At 43.4% G+C, this 21,911-nt stretch overlaps 2 protein-coding genes and 1 long non-coding RNA gene across 3 annotated transcripts; 2 read left to right on the forward strand and 1 right to left on the reverse strand.

Moving 5' to 3' along the window:
* Nucleotides 1-7,275: 7,275 nt before the first annotated feature.
* Nucleotides 7,276-15,424, forward strand: cdpf1 (cysteine rich DPF motif domain containing 1). The gene is made up of 3 exons (XM_029742838.1): nucleotides 7,276-7,426; nucleotides 7,682-7,793; nucleotides 14,365-15,424. The coding sequence occupies exons 1-3, from the start codon at nucleotides 7,314-7,316 to the stop codon at nucleotides 14,491-14,493; spliced, it is 354 nt and encodes a 117-aa protein (XP_029598698.1). The 5' UTR covers nucleotides 7,276-7,313; the 3' UTR covers nucleotides 14,494-15,424.
* Nucleotides 14,859-18,872, reverse strand: LOC115180612 (uncharacterized). The gene is made up of 2 exons (XR_003873118.1): nucleotides 18,256-18,872; nucleotides 14,859-17,238 (listed from the first exon to the last, which is right to left on the reverse strand). It is a non-coding gene; the product is annotated as an uncharacterized LOC115180612 (long non-coding RNA).
* Nucleotides 18,873-19,078: 206 nt separating this feature from the next.
* On the forward strand, nucleotides 19,079-21,314 carry cdkn1ba (cyclin dependent kinase inhibitor 1Ba). Its single transcript, XM_029742837.1, has 3 exons — nucleotides 19,079-19,762; nucleotides 20,361-20,477; nucleotides 20,966-21,314. Exons 1-2 carry the CDS (start codon nucleotides 19,306-19,308, stop codon nucleotides 20,468-20,470), a joined length of 567 nt encoding a protein of 188 aa, XP_029598697.1. The 5' UTR covers nucleotides 19,079-19,305; the 3' UTR covers nucleotides 20,471-20,477; nucleotides 20,966-21,314.
* Nucleotides 21,315-21,911: the final 597 nt, after the last annotated feature.

Consider the following 21,911-nt stretch of genomic DNA (forward strand, 5'->3'; position numbering starts at 1 on the left):
TGTCCCAGAACTTTTTTGAGTTTGTGTTGCAGGAAGCAAATTTCTGCTTGAAAAAGCTATGAGTAGGTGTGTCCAAACTTTTGACTGGTACTGAATATATATTTAAGCCCAAAAATGGATGTAGCAACTACAGATTGCCCCTTTAAGTCTATCAAAAATGTACAAGCTTGAGCATGTGCCAATTAGGCGTATGGAAAAAAATATATATCAGCATGAATTAGATTGAGCAATAAAAGCCCTTTTATTCCATGGGCTTGGATTAAGCAGCTGTTGCAAGAGCACATTTTTCACTGGATGCCCACTGCATTCAAAAACAATAATTGATAGGCAGCTTAAACTTCTTGAATTCAACCATTATTGGGTTCAAATACACATTTAGATTTGTGAACAGCCATTCACAACAACCACAATCCGTAAGGCGCAAATAGCTAAATGAGAGAGCAGCAGTGTGATTCACATCAGTGCGCTATGTAGATATCAATAATAAGTGATATCCATATTGCAGTAGACTACACCACTGCTGTCATTCTTACCTCCAAGCATTTATTCAAATTGGATAATCTTTGGATGTCGACAGCAGTCGCACCATTGAAAGACTTGGACTGTAGCCTACAAAAAACCTATTCCTGCTCTTTTCCCACGATCCATCAAACACATTTGGTGTGTCAACATAGTGGTCAACTTGCGCTTTTTTAGAATGCTGATTTCAATGTCATTGAGAAAACAGAGAATTGTCAAAGATGTTTTTTCACAAACATCCTTTCTGAATTTAAAAGTAATCCTCTAAATAATCATCTAGTTTTTTGTAATCTGATTACAATATTTCTGCTGGTTACGTAACAGATTACAGTAAAAAAAAATATATATAATCCCTTACATGTAACGGATTACATGTAATCTGTTACTCCCCAACCCTGAGCACAGCAGATGGAAGGCTAGGGCGACACTGTGTACTAGCTAGCTTGATAGTTAGTGACAAGGTGTGCTAGCTAGATTGCTAGTTATATAGCATACAGCGTTGCCTCCCGCTTGCTGTGTACCTCAAAGACTAGCTGGCTAAGATAGCAAACAGTGTCCTTTGCTCCCGCCTGCCAAACACCTGCTCTCACCATTAATAACAGAACTACGGAGAGGCGGGGGTGAAGAACACCGTCTACCGGTGTATATTAGCTAGCCGTTGTCACCCCCCCACCTCTTCTTCTGTGGGGTTTATCGGTGGCTGGCATCCAACGTTATTAATACCACCTACTGTACTGGAGCGCTCCCCGCCTCCCACCTGCCCTAACTTAAAAATTAACCAATAGAAGTATAAAGAGAGGTTCCTGCAGATGCAAGAATGGCCACATACATGAAGGGCAGGCAGAGGTCAGTAATCTAGGGCAGTGTCACAAGTGTCACGTCCTGACCAGTGAAAAGGGTCATTTGCCATAGTAGAATGGTCAGGGCGTGGCAGGGGGGTTGGTTTGTGTGTTTTGGGGTTTGTTTCCAGGGGAATATGTTCTAATTTTCATTTTCTATGTTTCGTTTTCCAGGTTTGGCCAAGTATGGTTTCCAATCAGAGGCAGGTGTCTTTCGTTGTCTCTGATTGGAAGCCATACTTAGGCAGCCTGTTTTCCTTTGGGTTTTGTGGGTGGTTGTTTTTTCGTATAGTTAGTACCTTACGGAACTGTCGTTTGTCATTTGTATATTTTGTTTAAGTGTTCTCTTTAAAAAAACAAAAGAAGATGAGCACTCAACACGCTGCACCTTGGTCCAATCCTTTCGACGCATGTGACAACAAAGTACAGAACAGCAGGCTCAGGGTCAGGGCAGGCAGGAGTGTCAAAACAAGAAAACAGGGACTAAAGAGAAAACAGGAGCATGGGAAAAACGCTGGTAAGCTTGACGAGACAAGACGAACTGGCAATAGAAAATCGGACCACGATTCCATTTTGTTGCTCCCAGCCTATAGACAGAAACTAAAACAGGAAACGCCCATGCTCAGGTATGTCCAACGCTGGTCCGACCAATCCGATTCCACGCTTCAAGATTGCTTCGATCACGTGGACTGGGATATGTTCCGCATAGCATTGGACAATAACATTGATGAATACGCTGAATCGGTGTGCGAGTTTATTAGCAAGTACATTGGTGATGTTGTACCCACAGCGACTATTAAAACCTTCCCCAACCAGAAACCGTGGATTGATGGCAGGATTCGCGCAAAACTGAAAGCGCGTACCACTGCTTTTAATCAGGACAAGGCGACCAGAAACATGACCGAATACAAACAGTGTAGCTATTCCCTCCACAAGGCAATCAAACAAGCTAAGCGTCAGTATAGAGACAAAGTAGAGTCGGAATTCAACGGCTCAGACACGAGAGGTATGTGGCAGGGTCTGCAGTCAATCACAGACAACAAAAAGAAAACCAGCCCCGTTGCGGACCGCGATGTCTTGCTCCCAGACAAACGAAACAACTTCTTGGCTCGCTTTGAGGAAAATACAGTGCCACCGACACGGCCCGCTACCAAAACCTGTGGGCTCTCCTTCACTGCAGCCAATGTGAGTAAAACATTTAAACGTGTTAACCCTCGCAAGGCTGCCGGCCCAGACGGCATCCCTAGCCGCATCCTCAAAGCATGCGCAGACCAGTTGGCTGGTGTGTTTACGGACATATTCAATCAATCCTTAACCCAGTCTGCTGTTCCCAGATGCTTCAAGAGGGCCATCATTGTTCCCAAGAAAGCTAAGGTAACTGAGCAAATGACTATCGCCCCGTAGCACTCACTTCCGTCATCATGAAGTGCTTTGAGAGACTAGTCAAGGACCATATTACCTCCACCCTACCTGACACCCTAGACCCACTCCAATTTGCTTACCGCCCCAATAGGTCCAAATATGATGCAATCGCAATCACACTGCACACTGCCCTAACCCATCTGGACAACAGGAATACCTATGAAAGAATGCAGTTCATCGACTACAGCTCAGCATTTAACACCATAGTACACTCCAAACTCGTCATTAAGCTCGAGACCCTGGGTCTCGACCCCGCCCTGTGCAACTGGGTCCTGGACTTCCTGGCGGGCCGGCCCCAGGTGGTGAGGGAAGGAAACAACATCTCCACCCTGCTGATCCTCAACACTGGGGCCCCACAAGGGTGCGTTCTCAGCCCTCTCCTGTACTCCCTGTTCACCCATGACTGCGTAGCCATGCACGCATCTAACTCAATCATCAAGTTTGCAGACGACACTACAGTGGTAGGCTTGACTACCAACAACAACGAGAAGGCCTACAGGAGAAGGTGAGGGCCCTCGGAGTGTGGTGTCAGGAAAATAACCTCACTCTCAATGTCAACACAAAAAAGGAGATGATCGTGGACTTCAGGAAACAGCAGAGGAAGGAGCCCCCATCCACATCGACGGGACAGTAGTGGAGAAGGTGGAAAGTTTTAAGTTCTTCGGCGTACACATCACGGACAAACTGAAGTGGTTCACCCACACAGACAGCATGGTGAAGAAGGCTGAATAAATTCAGCTTGTCACCAAAAACACTCACAAACGTTTACAGATGCACAATCGAGAGCATCCTGTCGGGCTGTATCACCGCCTGGTACAGCAACTGCTCCGCCCACAACCGTAAGGCTCTCCAGAGGGTAGTGAGGTCTGCACAATGCATCACCGGGGGCAAACTACCTGCCCTCCTGGACACCTACACCACCCGATGTCACAGGAAGGCCAAAAAGATCATCAAGTACAACAACCACCCAAGCCACTGCCTGTTCACCCCGCTACCATCCATAAGGCGAGGTCAGTACAGGTGCATCAAAGCTGGGACCGAGAGACTGGAAAACAGCTTCTATCTCAAGGCCATCAGACTGTTAAACAGCCATCACTAACATTGAGTGGCTGCTGCCAACATACTAACACAAATCTCTAGCCACTTTAATAATGAAAAATTTGATTTAATAAATGTATCACTAGCCACTAAATAATGCCACATTATATAATGTTTACATACCCTGCTAAATGACTAAATGTACCCTACATTACTCATCTCATATGTATATACTGTACTTTATACCATCTACTGCATCTTGCCTATGCCGTTTGGCCATCGCTCATCCATATATTGTCATGTACATATTCTTATTCATTCCTTTACACTTGTGTGTATAAGGTAGTTGTTGTGAAATTGTTAGATTACTTGTTAGATATTACTGCATGGTCGGAACTACACTCGCATTAACATCTGCTAACCATGTGTATGTGACAAATAAAATTTGATTTGAAAAAACAGAGAACACAGATATAAATACACAGGGGATAATGAGGCAAATGGGCGACAACTGGAGGGGGTGGAGACAAGCACAAAGACAGGTGAAACAGATCAGGGTGTGACAGTACCCCCCCCAGGGACGCCACATGGAGTCCTACCTTGGCGCATACCTGGTTGATCGGGGTGCCAGTGATGGAACTCAGTGATGAGGGCTGGGTCCAGGATGTTCCTAGCGAGGACCCAGCACCTCTCCTTTGGGCCATAACCCTCCCAGTCAACCAGGTCCGGAATCCGCTGCCCTGCTGAACTTTCAGGAGAAGCCTCACCGTGTACGCAGGTTGGCCGTCGATGAGACGGGGGAGAGGGGTGGACCTGGAAACAAGAGACAGGTTTAATTCTAGAAACATGAAAAGTGGGATGTAAAAGGAGGGTATGGGGCAACAGAAGATGAACAGCAGAGCGGCTAGTAATCTTGGAAATGGGGAAAGGGCCAATAAAATTGGGGGAAAGTTTGTGGGATCCCGAGTGGACAGCCATATCCTCTGCCCAAGATGATAGCGGGCAGCCGGGGTCCGGTGGCGGTCCAAATGTCGACGATACCTGAAGTTGGTCTTGAGAAGAGCGGACCGAGCTCTCTTCCAGGTATGCCAACAGTGGCGGACGAACATCTGGGCAGAGGGTATGTTGACCTCTTCCTCTTGCTCTGGGAAGAGCGGGGGCTGATAACCCATGGAGCACTCGAAGGGCGAGAGCCATGTGGCCGAGCAGGGAAGACTGTTCCGGGTGTACTCCACCCACACGAGTTGCTGGCTCCAGGTGGTGGAGTTGGCCGAGACGAGGCACCGACGAGTCGCCTCCAGGTCCTCCAGGTCCACCATGAAATGGGTGGCTTTGGAAAACCTGTCCACCACCGTGAGGATAGTGGTGTTGTCATCAGCTGGTGGGAGACCAGTGACGAAGTCCAGGGATATATCTGACCAGGGACGGTGAGGGTCGCAGGAAGAGGTTGAAGGAGGCCAGCCGGAGCTTGGCAAGGAGTCTTGTTCTGAGCACAGATGGTGCAGGCTGCGACGAACGTGGAGATGTCCGGAAACCATGGAGCGGGCAGCGTCTGGGACAAACATCCGGTTAGCCGGGCCCCCCGAGTTGAAATGCTTGGCGGTGCGGAGAAATTCCAGGGTCTTGTGGTCCGTCCACACTATGAATGGAAGTTTTGCCCCCTCTAACTAGTGTCTCCACTCCTCCAAGGCCATCTTCACCGCAAGTAGTTCTCGGTCCACACATCATAATTCCTCTCTGTGGCGATGGGAGAATGCGATGGGAGAAGAAGGCGCAGGGATGCAAAATGGTTTTAAGGTCCAGGGCAGAACGCTGGGACAGATCAGCCCCCATTCCGACATCTGAAGTGTTTACCTCCACCACGAACTGATAGGGCGGGTCCGGATGGATCAATATGTGAGCTGTGGTGAAGCGGTGCTTAAGGTCCAGGAACGCTGGGGACCACGTGAACGTGGCCTTGGGAGAGGTGAGTGCTGACAGTGGGGAAGCCAGGGTGCTGTAACTGAGGATAAAACGGCAAATCCTAAGAAATGTTGCAAACGCACTCTGGACGTGGGTTGGAGCCAATCCACCACCGCTCTCACCTTTCCGGGATCCATCTGCACATTCCCAGCAGCAATGATGTATCCAAGGAAGGAGATGATGGAGCAATGGAACTCACATTTTTTGGCTTTGACAAACAGCTGGTTCTCCAGGAGACGCTGGAGGATTTGTCGAACGTGGAGAACGTGTTCTTGAGTTGAGCGGGAAAGATGAGGATGTTGTCGAAGTAGAAGAACACGAACCGGTTTAACATATCCCGGAGAACGTCATTAACCAGGGTCTGGAACACAGCAGAAGCACTGTTCAAACCGAATGGCATCACCAGGTAATCATAGTGTCCGCTAGCAGTGTTGAAGGCTGTCTTCCACTCGTCACCTTCCTGTATCCGTACCAGGTGGTAGGCGTTCCGCGGGTCTAACTTAAAGAGAGGTTCTTCTTCTTTTTAACCACAAACAAAGCCATGCCTCTGCTAAGCTCCTCGATACTTTATTTTGTAAATATTTCAACAATTTGAGAGTAAGGTGAAAGGGACACCTGTGTAAAAAAAAAATCCTTATCTCATGCATTTGCGTGACCCTCCATTTTTTCCAATGTGTCTCTTTACATACCACTATCAAAATAAATATGTTGCTCATATCATATTCACATAATCCATCATAAACTACTTGGCAGTTTAGGGTTAGGTTTTTAACATAATAAAGTACACTGTGTGTATTAAACTCTACCTTATCATATCTACACTATATTCTAATTTCATCATGATAGTATAAGTATGGATTGTGTCCAGTTAATGATATCAATTAGGTCCTGTTCTCTATACCTCCCTGTGTATTTGTAGTAACAATGGTTGGTAAATTCAGGTCAGGATGATCCACTGACTGTCCATTGCCTTTGTCCATTCAGTGACATAGCTAGCTACAATAGATGTCATTAACTTGAACATAATGTTTTATCTCAAGTAGTGTTGATCAGATTTACAGTATTTCATCTTTTGAGATTGTGCAGTGGTTTGCTAGCCAAGGTCAGAGAGAAACTGCTGGGAGACATTGTGATGTACACCTACAATTTGGTAGGGTTATCAACTGTGTTGCTCAGTCATGTGAATTAATTAATTAGATATTGATGAATTTTAAATAAATTATGTAGAATGTTTCCATTTTAAAAAGTCAATTTCATTGTCTTAGTTTGGTTGTAAAGTAGTACTTTGAATGTCATGAATATATTTGTCTACTGCAGGAATCAGCTAACTGAAAAATATCTACTCCTTTTGGATATAGACAGTTGACCATAGTGAAAGTTGAACGCAAAGTACAGTAGGCCTACATTATTTGACCTCTTGGATGCAGCATTATCACTCCAGTCCACTACGTGGTGGTAAAACCGTGCTGTTGCACACGTCCTACAAATGAAGAAAAGAAACCAGGAAGTAGAACCACGCTTGCATTCACAACAATGGAGTCAAGCACGGATGCGGTTCCTCAGAATATGTTTACTTGCCATTTGTGCAGTTTATCTACACCATTCACATACTACGGACAGAAGCCACCCAATACCAGGGCTATTGTGTGAGTAAAGTTTTGATAACACTAGCGAAGTGTGAACTCAAGATTTGCTCATGCTTACTGGCTAACATGGAATGCAATGCAGTTGGTCCCTGGCTAGTGGCTTCTAGAATATATAGTATAGTGGAGTCTCTAGTGGCCCAAGTTAGCGAACGTTTAGTGTGTGTGTCTATGACTGTCAACTCATGAGGTGTAAAGTAAACCTTTCAGAAGGTTGTAGCTCTTGCATTTACTCATGTTTTTGTTTTTTCCCATCAGCTTGTTGGAAGAGTGTTTTGTGACCAAAGATCCTTTCAGTCCAGACGGAGAGAGGTTCCTTATCCTGGGATCCAACTGCAGTTTGTGCCACATCACAGTTTGTGTTGGAACGGTACGTAGTTTGCTGATATTGCCGAAAATAATGAGCATGAAATGGCTGAAATGTTGTCTCATTGTACAATATATGATGTCAATGTCATAAGCTAGAAAGGAATATCCAGTAATTTTATTTTGGTTTAGTCACCCTTATGAAAAAAAATACATTTCAATATATTTAACATCACGTAAAATGTTTTTCAAATGCATGTAGATATATTTGAAATGTTGCATCTTTGCTAAAATGCATGTAATGCCTTAAATGTATTCCAGAGTTGCATGTACATACACTATATACCAACATATGTGGACACCCCTTCAAATTAGTTGATTTGTCTATTTCAGTCACACCCGTTGCTGACAGGTGTATAAAATCAAGCACACAGCCATGCAATCGCCATAGACAAACACTTGCAATAGAATGGCCTTACTGAAGAGCTCAGTGACTTTCAACGTGGCAACGTCATAGGATTCCACCTTTCCAACAACTCAATTTGTTAAATTTCTGCCCTGCTAGAGCTGCCCCGGTCAACTGTAAGTGCTGTTATTGTGAAGTGGAAACTTCAAGGTGCAACAACGGCTCAGCCGCAAAGTAGTAAGCCACACAGAACGGGAGCGCTGAGTGCTGAAGCGCTTAGCACATATTTGTCTGTCCTCGATTGCAACTACTAAGTTACAAACTGCTTCTGGAAGCAACGTCAGCACTAGAACTGTTTGTCGGGAGCTTCATGAAATGGGTTCCCATGGCCGAGCAGCTGCATGCAAGCTGAAGATCACCATGCCAAAAGCCTGCCGCCATTTAAAAAATATGTATATATATTTTAACTTTATTTAACTAGGCAAGTCAGTTAAGAACAAATTCTTATTTTCAATGTTTTTCAATGTTCAGGGGCAGAACGACAGATTTTGACCTTGTCAGCTCAGGGATTCAATCTTGCAACCTTCTGGTTACTAGTCCAACGCTCTAACCACTAGGCTATCTGCCGCCCCATTGGACTCTGGAGCAGTGGAAATGCCTTCTCTGGAGTGATGAATCACTATCTGGAAGTGCAACGGATTGTTCAGGGGCAGAACGACAGATTTTGACCTTGTCAGCTCAGGGATTCGATCTTGCAACCTTCTGGTTACTAGTCCAACATTCTAACCACTAGGCTATCTGCCGCCCCATTGGACTCTGGAGCAGTGGAAACGCCTTCTCTGGAGTGATGAATCACTATCTAGAAGTGCAACGGATTAATCTGTGTTTGGTGGATGCCAGGAGAACGCTACCAGTGCTTAGTGCCAATTGTAAAGTTTGGTGGAGGAGGAATAACGGCCTGGGGCTGTTTTTCATGGTTTGGGCTAGGCTCCTTAGTTCCAGTGAAGCTAAATCATACAATTACATTCTATACAATTCTGTGCTTTCAACTTTGTGGCAACAGTTTGGGGAAGGCCCTTGACTGTTTCAGCAAGACAATGCCCTCGTACAAAAAGCAAGGTCCATACAGAAATGGTTTGATTTGTCGAGATCCATGTGCAAGAACTTGACTGGCCTGCACAGAGCCCTGACTTCCACCCCATCGAACACATTTGGGATGAATTGGAATGCTGAATGCGAGCCAGGGCCTAATCACCCAACATCAGTGCCCAACCTCACTAATGCTCTTGTGGCTGAATGGAAGCAAGCCTTCGCAGCAATGTTCCAACATCTAGTGGAAAGCCTTGCCAGAAGAGTGGAGGCTGTTATAGCAGCAAATGGGGGACCAACTCCAGATTAATACACATGATTTTGGAATTGAGTTGTTCGACGAGCAATGTCCACATACTTTGTCATGTAGTGTACATTTTGCATCTTTGCTCAAATTCATATAATGCCCCGACAATATTCCAGAAATGTATGGCTATGACATCTAGTCTACACCCACCAAGCCAAAACTTTGGCAGTGATATAATTTAAAATGTACTTTTGATTTCACCACATTGTCATAAAGAGCACATCTTCAACTTAATTAAAAAAAAAAAAATCCCATCGAGAGAGGGAAATAAAATAGTATTCTAAGTGCTCCACTTAAGCTTAACTAAATAAAGGAAAAAATGTAGACCTTACTGTGAAATGCTTACTTACAAGCCCTTAAGAAAATATTTACTAAATAAAGTAAAAAGTAACACAATAAAATGTACATTATAATAGAGGCTATATACAGGGGGTACCGGTACCGAGTCAATATGCAGGGGTACAGGTTAGTCAAGGTAGTTTGTACATGTAGGGGTATATTGACAGCATAGGTAATAAACAGCGACTAGCAGCAGTGTAAAACAAAGCGACTAGCAGCAGTGTAAAACAAAGCGAGTGGGGGGGTCAATGTATAGACCGCGTGGCTATTTGATTAATTGTTCAGCAGTCTTATAGCTTGGGGGGTAGAAGCTGTTAAGGAGCCTTTTGGTCCGAGACTTGGCGCTCCGGTACCGCTTGCCGTACTGTAGCAGAGAGAACAATCTATGACTTGGGTGACTGGAGACTTTGACCATTTTTTTTGGGCCTTCCTCTGACACCGCCTAATTACCTAGTATATAGGTCCTGGGTGGAAGGAAGCTTGGCCCCAGTGATGTACTGGGCCATACGCACTAGGCTGTTTTTATTTTATCAATTTTAAAGAAACTATACATTGTACAACGCTCCACAATATGTCAATGTGTAGGTCTAGGTCTTGTGCTTCCGATAAGATGTACAGTATTATACTTCTGTATGGTTAGTGGGGTTATGGTGCGTTCATAACCGAGTGGGAATTTTCCAGATCTGTGAAAAATCCTCTTGAAGGGCCTTCCAACTAGTTAATTACAAGTTAAATCAGCCATAAATTCCCTTGACAGGGGGAATGAAAGCGTGTTGTGGGCAACAGATAGGGGCTATTGTTAAAACATTTCTAGCCTGTTAATCTATGGGTAACAGGGTTGACGTGTTATGCTCGACCTGCTCAGTTTTTCACCACAAAACACGAGAAAATGGCTAAAAAGAGTAGAACCAGCTCACCTGCTTTTACACTATGATTTGACTATTACGTTCTATGTTCAAAATAAATATTTTAAAAGAGAATAGTTTCACCATATTAAAATGAGAGTTCAGTTCACGTAACAGGTTTGACCTTAAAATGAAGGACAGATGTAAATGAATCACAAACACATAAGTACAATACTCAGTACTTTGTTGAAGCAACTTTGGCAGTGATTACAGCCTTGAGTCTTCTTGGGTATAACGCTACAAGCTTGGCTCACCTGTATTTGGGGAGTTTCTCCCATTCTTTTCTGCAGATCCTCTCAAGCTCTGTCAGGTTGGATGGGGAACGTTGCTGCACAGCTATTTTCAGTTCTCTCCAGAGATGTTAGATCGGGTTCAAGTCCGGGCTCTGGCTGGGCCAGTCCAGGACGTTCAGAAACTTGTCACGAAGCCACTCCTGCGTTGTCTTGGCAGTGTGCGTAGTGTTGTCCTGTTGGAAGATGAACCTTCACCCCAGTCTGAGGTCCTGAGTGCTCTAGAGCAGGTTTTCATCAAGGATCTCTCTGTACTTTACTCAGTTCATCTTCCCTCAATCCTGACCAGTCCCTGCTTCTGAAAAATATCCCAACAGCATGATGCTGCTGCCAACATGCTTCACCGTAGGGATGGTGCCAGGTTTCCTCCAGACATGACGCTTGGCATTCAGGCCAAAGAGTTCAGTCTTGGTTTCATCAGACCAGAGAATCTTGTTTCTCATGGTCCGAGAGTCCTTTAGGTGCCTTTTGGCAAACTCCAAGCGGGCTGTCATGTGCCTTTTTACTGAAGAGTGGCTTCTGTCGGGCCACTCTACCAAAAATACCTGATTGGTGGAGTGCTGCAGAAATGGTTGTCCTTCTGGAAGGTTCTCCCATCTCCACAGAGGACCTCTGGAGCTCTGTCGGTGACCATTGGGTTCTTGGTTACTTCCCTGACCAAGGCCCTTCTTCCCCGATTGCTCAGTTTGGCCGGGTGTCCCGCTCTAGGAATAATCTTGATATTTCAAAGCTTCTTCCGTTTAAGAATGATGGAGACCACTGTGTTTTTGGGGGTCTTCAATGCTGCAGAAATGTTTTAGTACCCTTCCCCAGATCTGTGCCTCTACACAATGCTGTCTCAGAGCTCTACGGACAATGGCTTGGTTTTTGCTCTGACATGCACTGTCAACTGTGGGACGTTTATATAGACAGGTGTGTGCCTTTCCAAATCATGTCCAATCAATTGAATTTACCACAGGTGGATTCCAATCAAGTTGTGGAAACATCTCAAGGATGAACAATGGATCCAGGATGTACCTGAGCTCAATTTCGAGTCTCATAGCAAATGGTGTGAATACTTAAGTAAATAAGGTATTTCAGATTTTTTTTACTTGTATAAATTTGCCAATTTTTTTTAACCTGTTTTCACCTAGTCATTATGGGGTATTGTGTGTAGATGAAAAATGTATCCGTTTTTTTTTTTTCTTTAATCAAGTTTAGAAATAAGGCTGTAATGTAACAATGTTGAAAAAGGGAATGGGTCTGACTACTTTATGAATGCACTGTATAAGCTGGAAGTAGAAGCTTAAGTGTTGTCCATTAGTTTACTCCAATTAGGGGAGGGGTGGTATGGTTAGGGGGAAATTTACAAAAAATATATATGGGGGATTGGAAATTATGCAGACAATTACATTGATGGAACCACTATTAGCAATATTATAAAATGGCATATAACACCGGATCTGGAATTTCAAATGTCGTTGCTAGATAGAGTGCCTAAGACCTTCTTGCTTGGTAAGCTATTCTGGCTGCCCAAGACCCCTGGAGTTCCTCTCTGGGTGGAACGCAACGATGTAGACTAAAGAGCACGCTGCCCCCCCCCCCCCAAAAAAAACCCAACTGCCCTTGCATATGCATGCGCGCTGATCGACGGAGTAAACAGTTTCCATTGCAAGATGTAATGAATTCAGTTTCTATTGGACAAGTTCAGGTAGGTCCCTCCCTGTTTCGTTCTGTTTGCTTGGTTCCTAGTGAATACACCCAGGTTCTAAACTCAGCAAAAAAAGAAATGTCCTTTTTTCAGGAGCCTGTCTTTCAAAAATAATTCGTAAAAATCCAAATAACTTCACAGATCTTCATTGTAAAGGGTTTAAACACTGTTTCCCATGCTTGTTCAATGAACCATAAACAATTAATGTACATGCACCTGTGGAACGGTCGTTAAGACACGAACAGCTTACAGACGGTAGCCAATTAAGATCACAGTTATGAAAACTTAGGACACTAAAGAGGCCTTTCTACTGACTCTGAAAAACACCAAAAGAAAGATGCCCAGGGTCCCTGCTCATCTGCGTGAACATGCCTTAGGCATGTTGCAAGGAGGCATGAGGACTGCAGATGTGGCCAGGGCAATAAATTGCAATGTCCGTACAGTGAGACGCCTAAGACAGTTCTACAGGGAGACAGGACGGACAGCTGATCGTCCTCCCAGTGGCAGACCACGTGTAACAACACCTGCACAGGATCGGTACATCCGAACATCACACCTGTGGGACAGGTACAGGATGGCAACAACAACTGCCCGAGTTACACCAGGAACGCACAATCCCTCCATCAGTGCTCAGACTGTCCGCAATAGGCTGAGAGCGGCTGGACTGGGGGCTTGTAGGCCTGTTGTAAGGCAGGTCCACACCAGACATCACCGGCAACATTTTCTATGGGCACAAACCCACCGTCGTTGGACCAGACAAGACTGGCAAAAAGTGCTCATCACTGACGAGTCGCGGGTTTGTCTCACCAGGGGTGATGGTCGGATTTGCGTTTATTGTTGTAGGAATGAGTGTTACACTGCGGCCTGTACTCTGGAGCGGGATCGATTTTTGGAGGTGGAGGGTCGTCATGGTCTGGGGCAGTGTATCACAGCATCATCGGACTGAGCTTGTCATCGCAGGCAATCTCAACGCTGTGCGTTACAGGGAAGACATCCTCTCTCATGTAGTACCCTTCCTGCGGGCTCATCCTGACATGACCCTCCAGCATGACCATGCCATACTGCTCGTTCTGTGCGTGATTTCCTGCAAGACAGTAATGTCAGTGTTCTGACATGGCCAGCGAAGAGCCCGGCTCTCAATCCCATTGAGCACGTCTGGGACCTGTTGGATCGGAGGGTGAGGGCTAGGGCCATTCCCCCCAGAAATGTCTGGGAACTTGCAGGTGCCTCGGTAGAAGAGTGGGGTAACATCTCACAGCAAGAACTGGCAAATCTGGTGCAGTCCATGAGGAGATGCACTGCAGTACTTAATGCAGCTGGTGGCCACACCAGATACTGACTGACTTTTGATTTTGACCCCCCCCCCCCCTTTGTTCAGGGAGACATTATTCTATTTCTGTTAGTTACATGTCTGTGGAACTTGTTCAGTTTGTCTCAGTTGTTGAATCTTATGTTCATACCAATATTTACATGTTAAGTTTGTTGAAAATAAACGCGGTTGACAATGAGGACGGTTCTTTTTTTGCTGAGTTTACATGTCATAACTTCATTGCAGGGATAGTGTGCTTGCTTAATGTTTTTGTTACTATTTATGTTTCTCTTCTTCCAGGGCTGCAGCCTTTTCTACTCCAAGCGATTCTGCATGCAGTGTGTGAACAAACACTTGGACCAGTTCCCCCCTCATATTCAAGCTGAGCTCGCCAAGAAAAAGCAGCCATCAAAGACAGATGTTTCATGATTTCTGTAAGACACAAATTAAAGACTCTGGAGTTACTTCAGGAAGGAAAATCTCTACCCTTTCAATTAGAAGATATCTCTCAGGGTTGTGGCTAGCGTGCTTGCCTTGGTCAGGTGACCTGGGTAGTATTCCCACTCAGGGCGATACTCCCTTGTGATATACCCTGCTGGAATAAACACGTTTCTGTTTTGGGAGAAATGGTTGGAACTGAACATAACTTCTGGGCCACATAAGGGATTCTACTTGGTGTCATACAGTTTTACCACTAGATGCCAGTAAAGACTTATTACCAGACTGAAAAGGACAGTTAATTACATTCCTCATTCACAGCAGCTGAATACAAGGAGTCCCAACTTCAAAATATATAATGTACCTTGTTTAATATTTCAGTATAACATGGGAAAATTTGACAATATGTTAAAAATATATATATACTACCAGAAATACATGTAGTTTGCACTTTATGAAATATGCTTCGCCCAAGCAGTGATAGAAATTATATTTTAATATAGATGACCTCAATGTTTATAAAACAAGATGCACTGACTTGTTGACCTTGCAGAGTAAATGAGAACTCTCTGCTCCCAAGGAACATTCTGTGTATGCCTCCCAAATGGCACCCTATTCATACTAGTGCACTACTTTTGACCAAAACCGCATGCGCCCTGGTTGAAAGTAGTGCACTAAATAGGGAGCCATTTTGGACAAAACCTAAATTGTATGTATCCCAGTGAGGGAACTCCAAGTACATAAGCAATTGTAACCACTAAATTGCAGTGATAGTCAGATTGTGTCAAAGTCAGTTGACGATAGGCGAGCTGCCAACTATGATGGAAGGCATTTAACACTGGGGAGATGTCACTCTGGACTGGAAGCAGATTTAAAAAGCACAAAAATCCACTTTCATAAACCAATAAAAATGTAATACCGTTTTTATCTCAATGGGTTGATCTGTTTAACTTCTAAAAATACAATATTCCTACAACCACATTCACCTTTAAGAAAGAAATATGGGCGGTTACATGTTCTTAAACCAATGAAGCTCATTTAGTTTGAATAGCCTTCCCTGTCAATCTGATTCCTCAACTAGTAGTTCCTCTCTAAATGTCCTGTGTACACTAGCAAGCGGTAAATTGCTGCGTGCTGCTAAGGCCACCCAGAGTGCCTCGCTTGTGGGCATGCTGGCAGCATATAGCAGCTAGTCCAATTGTGCGTCAAGAATTTAGCCTAGCAAATTTGTGTGAAGGTCTGGTTATTAAATTAGTAAATTGTTTAATCCATTCTCCATTTCATGAATTTATTCACAGGAAAATAGTAATATGCTCTAAAACACTCTGGTTACAAACGTTGCTGCCCTGTTTCCAATTGTCCATATGCCTGGGAGAACCTATTCAAGTAAGTGAATACATTTCGAAAATGTATGTATGTATATATATATATATATATATTTAAAAAAAAATGTATTAGCCTGCACTGTAAGTAGTTAGCTAACTCAAATGAGCTGCTAAGCTAGCTAGCCAACTTTACATATTGTATAGATAGCTAGCTAAGTGAATTAAATATCACCAGCTACCTAAACTTCATATTAGCTCGCTATCTTGATGTATTTATCACTGTAAAAAAAAAAATTGAAATGCATTTGTAGGTAGCTAGCTAACAGCCATGGAGGAGGGTGAAAGGATAGCAGACCCAACAGTCAGTGAGAGAGAGTAGGCTATTCAGGATAGGCCAGGTACTTTTGTGTAGTTCCAGTCCCTAGAAGTGAGGACGAAGATAATAGTAACATATTTAGTGCGTTCTAATTTGAGTATAATGAAGGTCTGCTTCTTGTGAAGTTTTCTGTCCTCAGATACAGAGAGCTGTGAAAGCCTGTCTGCAGATGAAGTCCCAATGAAGAGCAGTGGTTCTCAGTCATGGTCCTGGGGACTCAAAGGGGTGCACATTTTTGTTTTTGCCTTAGCTCTACACAGCTGATTCGAATGATCAACTCATCATCAAGTGGTATTTACGTATTCATTTGTGATGCAATCCTTGATTATTATCCTGCTATTGTCACATGCATCCATCTATCCAATGTTATCATGATTTGTTATGTGATATTATACTTTAGTCATCAAATTGTATTAGTCACATGCGCCGAATACACCTGAGCCTGCTTACTGCACAACACAATCCATCAATCAGATTGATACACGCGGGTGTGGGTTATAGGGGGTCTACTTGTTCTAAATGTTTACCATATGGGTGACTCTTAAAAGCACCTGTTTTGTTTTTGTTCAGACATCACCTTTACTTGAACAGCACCCTCACCTGAGAAGTAGAAATCAAAAGGAGAGAAACTGGGAATTTAATAACTGCAGTTGACATAGCTAAGTAAATGGAAGAATACTGTCATTGCAATGTGGATGGCTCTTAAAAGAGCCATTTACAGTGTAGTACATGCTGTTGCCTGGGGACAGCACCCTCTTCGAAGAAGCAGGAGGTGAAGATCTCCGGCACATGGATTGCCTCCCGTGCTGTTGGTCCCCATCCAGCAGACCTCTCCTCTGGCACACGGCAGCGAGCTGCAAATCCCCTGCAGGTCCTCGTGTCCATACTCATGAAATTATGCAGGACACAGGTAGCCTTCACACGCCTGAATTCCCCCAGGAGGCAGTCCCAGATGGCCCTGGTCACCCAACCTTGCAGTCCCCTACACGGTAACTGTAGGAAATCAGTTTGAAGGAATCTCCAGTAACAAGGTATCTGTAGGAATATGGAAGATGTCATTATTAGACTTTTACATCACCAGGTCATTGTGGATTACTTAAGCAATAAGGCATGAGGGGGTGTGGTATATGGCCAATATACCACGGCTAAGGGCTGTTCTTAGGCAGGACACATTGGAGTGCCTGGACACAGCCATTTGCTGTGGTATATTGCCCATATACCACAAACCCCAGAGGTTCCTTATTGCTATTATAAACTGGTTACCAACGTAATTAGAGCAGTAAAAATAAATGTTTTGTCATACCTGTGGTATACGGTCTGATATCACGGCTGTCAGACAATCAGCATTCAGGGCTGGCACCAGTTTATAATAAAGTATAACCCTTATAACAAATCATGATAACATTGGATAGATAGATGCATGTGCACACGCATGTGACAATAGCAGGATCATATCAAGGATGGCGTCACTAATTAATACGTAAATACCACTTGAACCTTGATGAGTTGATCATTTGAATCAGCTGTGTAGTGCTAAGGCAAAAACAAAAAAGTGCATCCCTTTGAGTCCTCAGGACTGAGAACCACTGCATTTCATTGGTACCTCTTCATCCGCAGACAGGCTTTCACAGCTCTGAGCACAGAAAAGCTCACAAGAAAGACTTCATTATACTCAAATTAGACCGCACTGAATATTGTTACAATTATCTCCGTCCTCACTTCTAGGGACTGGAACTACACAAAGCTACCTGCCCTATCCAGAATAGCCTTTTCTCTCACTTTGACAGTTGGGACTGCTATCCTTTCACCCTCCTGCATGGCTGTTAGCTAGCTACCTACAAATGCGTTTCGATAAAAAAAATTACAGTGATAAATACATCAAGATAACATATGAAGTTAGGTAACGTTAGCTGGTGATATTTAATTCACTTAACTATATCTATACAGTATGTAAAGTTGGCTAGATAGCTAGCAGCTCATTTGAGTTAGCCTGCACTGTAGCTAGTTACCTCATAATATATTTTTTTACATTTTCGAAACGTATTTACTTACTTGATTAGGTTCTCCCAGCCATTGTGGACGATTGGAAACAGAGAAGCAAAGTTTGTTTGTCACCAGAGCGGTTTAGAGCATATTACCATTTACCTCTGAATAAATTAATGAAATGGAGAATGGATTAAACTCTTAACCCATGTAATAACCAGACCTTACTGCAAACTTGCTATGCTGAATTCTTGACGCACAATCAGGTACCGGTAGCTGCCATATGTTGCCAGCACACCCACAAGCGAGCCACTCTGGGCGGCCGAAGCAGCACTCTGCATTTTACTGCGTGCTATATACACGAGCCGTATCGCCATATTGGGTACAGCCAGAGAGAGGAAGAGAGAGGCCCAACTCTGCAAAAAAACATCTGTCTCCCTCCAGCAGGAGGTGTTATTCGTTGTTTCGGCCACCAAGCAAGGCGTTTTTCATGGGGGTCATTAAGAATGTCGAATTTGGTCAGCAACAAAGTATGGATTATTTTGTAAGTGAGGTTTATTTGATCGAATATGTTTCGTAATGCGTAAGTTGTTACGAGTATACTGATATAAGAAAGACGTGACACCCCGGCAACTTAAGGAAAAACACTTCTTATTGGAGTTGTCTCGAGATGGTTATGCATATTAATGAAATGAGGCTAGTAGCATAGCATCTCTCCCCATTCAGTTCAGGCGGTTGACGTCAACAACCGTAATCGAATATTGAAAAACTGATTACAATAATGAGATGTATCCACCAATCCAAAGAAAGAATAGGCGGGAGCTAGACAGCCCAGGGTGCCGCTTGTGGACAACGACTCCCATTGTTAGGGCGGAGAGACATGTATCTTGTCAGTATATCCATCAACTTTGGTACAGCACAAATGACTTAGTTCCGTAGTCAAACGGCAGAAAACAACCAACAGAACTAAACCTTCACTAGTCGGGCAGATTGAGGGGTAATCACGTTGGCTGTTTTACGGATGCTATGCATGCGTCTCTATCTTGTGATCCAGGTCGCTTATTTAAAAGGAATACTTGTTTTTTGTGATAAACCGTCACGATTTAGGGTAGTTTTCATATGTGCAACAACATGTCAAATGTTAGTCTTTCGAATGGGAGTCCGACGTTGGAAAGGGTGGGTCCGCGTCCGACGGATCACACGAAGCCCCAGATTTGCAGAAATCTTTTCGGATCGGTAGATCACGACGAATTTAGGAGGGAGTGTTTGGTTCAAATGAAAGAGATGGAGAAGGTTTTTATTCACAAATTGAATTTTGATTTTCTAAACGACGAGCCCCTTCCCCAGGGAGATTATAAATGGGAGCCGATGAAAAGCAGTGACATGCCAGACTTTTACAGCAGACCGCCTCATAAGCGAGTCTGGTCCTCTGGAAATCTGGACCATAACGGGAGTCATGATAACGGAGTCCGACCGAGCTGTCCTGCGAACGGGGCTGAGCTATCCGAGAAGAGCGAGAGGCAGACGGATTGTCACCACTCTCACAACGGGGGAAGGAAAAGACCTGCAAATCCAGGTAAATTTATGCAGTTTTGAAAATGTACTTGAGGATTTTAGACTTAACCAATCAAAAACAATTCAGACAGTCTCCATCGCACAATATGGCACACTCGAATTAAATTGTTACAATCTGCGAGATTGTATAACAATTCTGCGTCACTGCACTGACACACTCGCAGAAAGCCTATACTTTGTACCGCACACCGCTTGATTCCGTTGATACTTATTTTCTTTCCAGAAAGACACGCTTTGTGTGTCAAGCTATTTAACACTTTGATTTCTTCCTCATCTTGAGTTTTGAATGTTTGTTCTACTCTGGCCTAATGAATAGCATGATTATATAACCACTTTTGTTTATTATTTTTACTTTAGTTTATTTGGTAAATATTTTCTTAACTCTTCTTCAACTGCGCTGTTGGTTAAGGGCTTGTAAGTAAGCATTTCACTGTAAGGTCTACACTTGTATTCGGCGCCTGTGACAAATACAGTTTGATTTGACTTGGCTGTTTAGCTTGATGATAAACTTAATTTCTGAACTATTCAACAGGGTGGGAAATTAGCTTTTTTGTAGAAAAACTGTTTACTGACATATCTTTTAATTGTGTTTTTATCAGAACCCCAAAGTACATGTAAAAAGTTGCATTCCAGTGAAGAGGATGAAGTTGTGTCAAAGTCAGTAGAGCAGACACCCAGCAAAAACGATTCCAGGACACATGAACACTAATACCAAGGTAAGAACATCATCATGCATTTCCAATTTCATACTGTAAAATGAGCATACCCCGGTTGTTCTAATAACCTTATTATAAACATAAGCATTTCAGTTGTTAAGCCTATGCTGGATTTTAAATGTGAAGCCTTAGTGATGACACACTTTCCTAAACACCCCAGCTATCTGGTCTAATATTAACTTAAGCAAGCCTAATTCAAGTGCAGAACACTAGTAACACGTCATCAGCAGGCTTTGTATGAGGAAGGGTTGTTTTCAAGAGAATGAGCTCTTCAAGCTGCTGCTCTCTCGCTCTGCAGCAGTCTGTCTTGAGTGACATGTTGACATTTTAATGTACACTTTTGCACTGTTTTCTTGCTTCAACAGAATACACAATGCATGATACTGGACAACAAAACTGTCTTTACTATGCATGTGTTATAACCTTCAGGCTATGTACCCATAACCCCTTCTGTGAACAGAGTTAATATGAATTGGTTTTCCCCACAGCGCTGAGAAGTCCACCTTTTTCGTTGAATACTGTACTTCAGGACCTGAAGAAGAGAAGAGGGGTAGAAGAGAAAACAGGATACAAAATGGCCTGCCTTTAGGAGGGAGGGAGGGAGGCTGTGCAAGCACTGAATATTTACACTAAAGTTTTGGCACTCAATTTAATCCAATCGCTTCAAAAGCAGAAAATGTAGCAGTGTGCCAAAATGTTTTTCCCTTTTTGCTCAGTTTTATTTTTACTACCTATGTTTCATATGTAGCACATAAAACATAATATTATTATGTTGATAAAATACGTGTCTTGAAGAATTGCTGTGCAGTTTTCAAAATATATTGTTTGTTTGTAAAAGTGGTCATACGATATCCTTGTTCAGGTATAATTGATAGTTATAAATGCAGATTATTTCTAAATCAGGGTTTTTGAGAGTATCTCATCAAAGAATCAGTTGTTTCGATTTTGTGGCTTTTTGCAGTGTTCATTGGTAGTACATAGTTTGAAGGCCTATTATTCAAAAGCTGGTCTTTAGGGTTGGGGTCAATTCTATTTCATTGAAGTAAACAAAGTCTTCAAATTTCAATTTTCCTCAATGCTTTTCAATGAGAGAAAATATTTGGATTTTTTGTTTATTTCCTGAATTGACTGAATTTGAATGTAATTGACCCAACGCTACAGTAAGGTCATACTGTCAATCAGAATGACTTATATTTACATACATTTAAGTCATTTAGCAGACGCTCTTATCCAGAGCGACTTACAAATTGGTGCATTCACCTTATGATATCCAGTGGAACAACCACTTTACAATAGTGCATCTAAATCTTTTAGGGGGGGTTGGGGTTAGAAAAATTACTTTATCCTATCCCAGGTATTCCTTAAAGAGGTGGGGTTTCAGGTGTCTCCGGAAGGTGGTGATTGACTCCGCTGTCCTGGCATCGTGAGGGAGCT

The sequence above is a fragment of the Salmo trutta genome, chromosome 40 (assembly GCF_901001165.1).
Source record: "Salmo trutta chromosome 40, fSalTru1.1, whole genome shotgun sequence".
NCBI classification, from domain to species: domain Eukaryota; kingdom Metazoa; phylum Chordata; class Actinopteri; order Salmoniformes; family Salmonidae; genus Salmo; species Salmo trutta.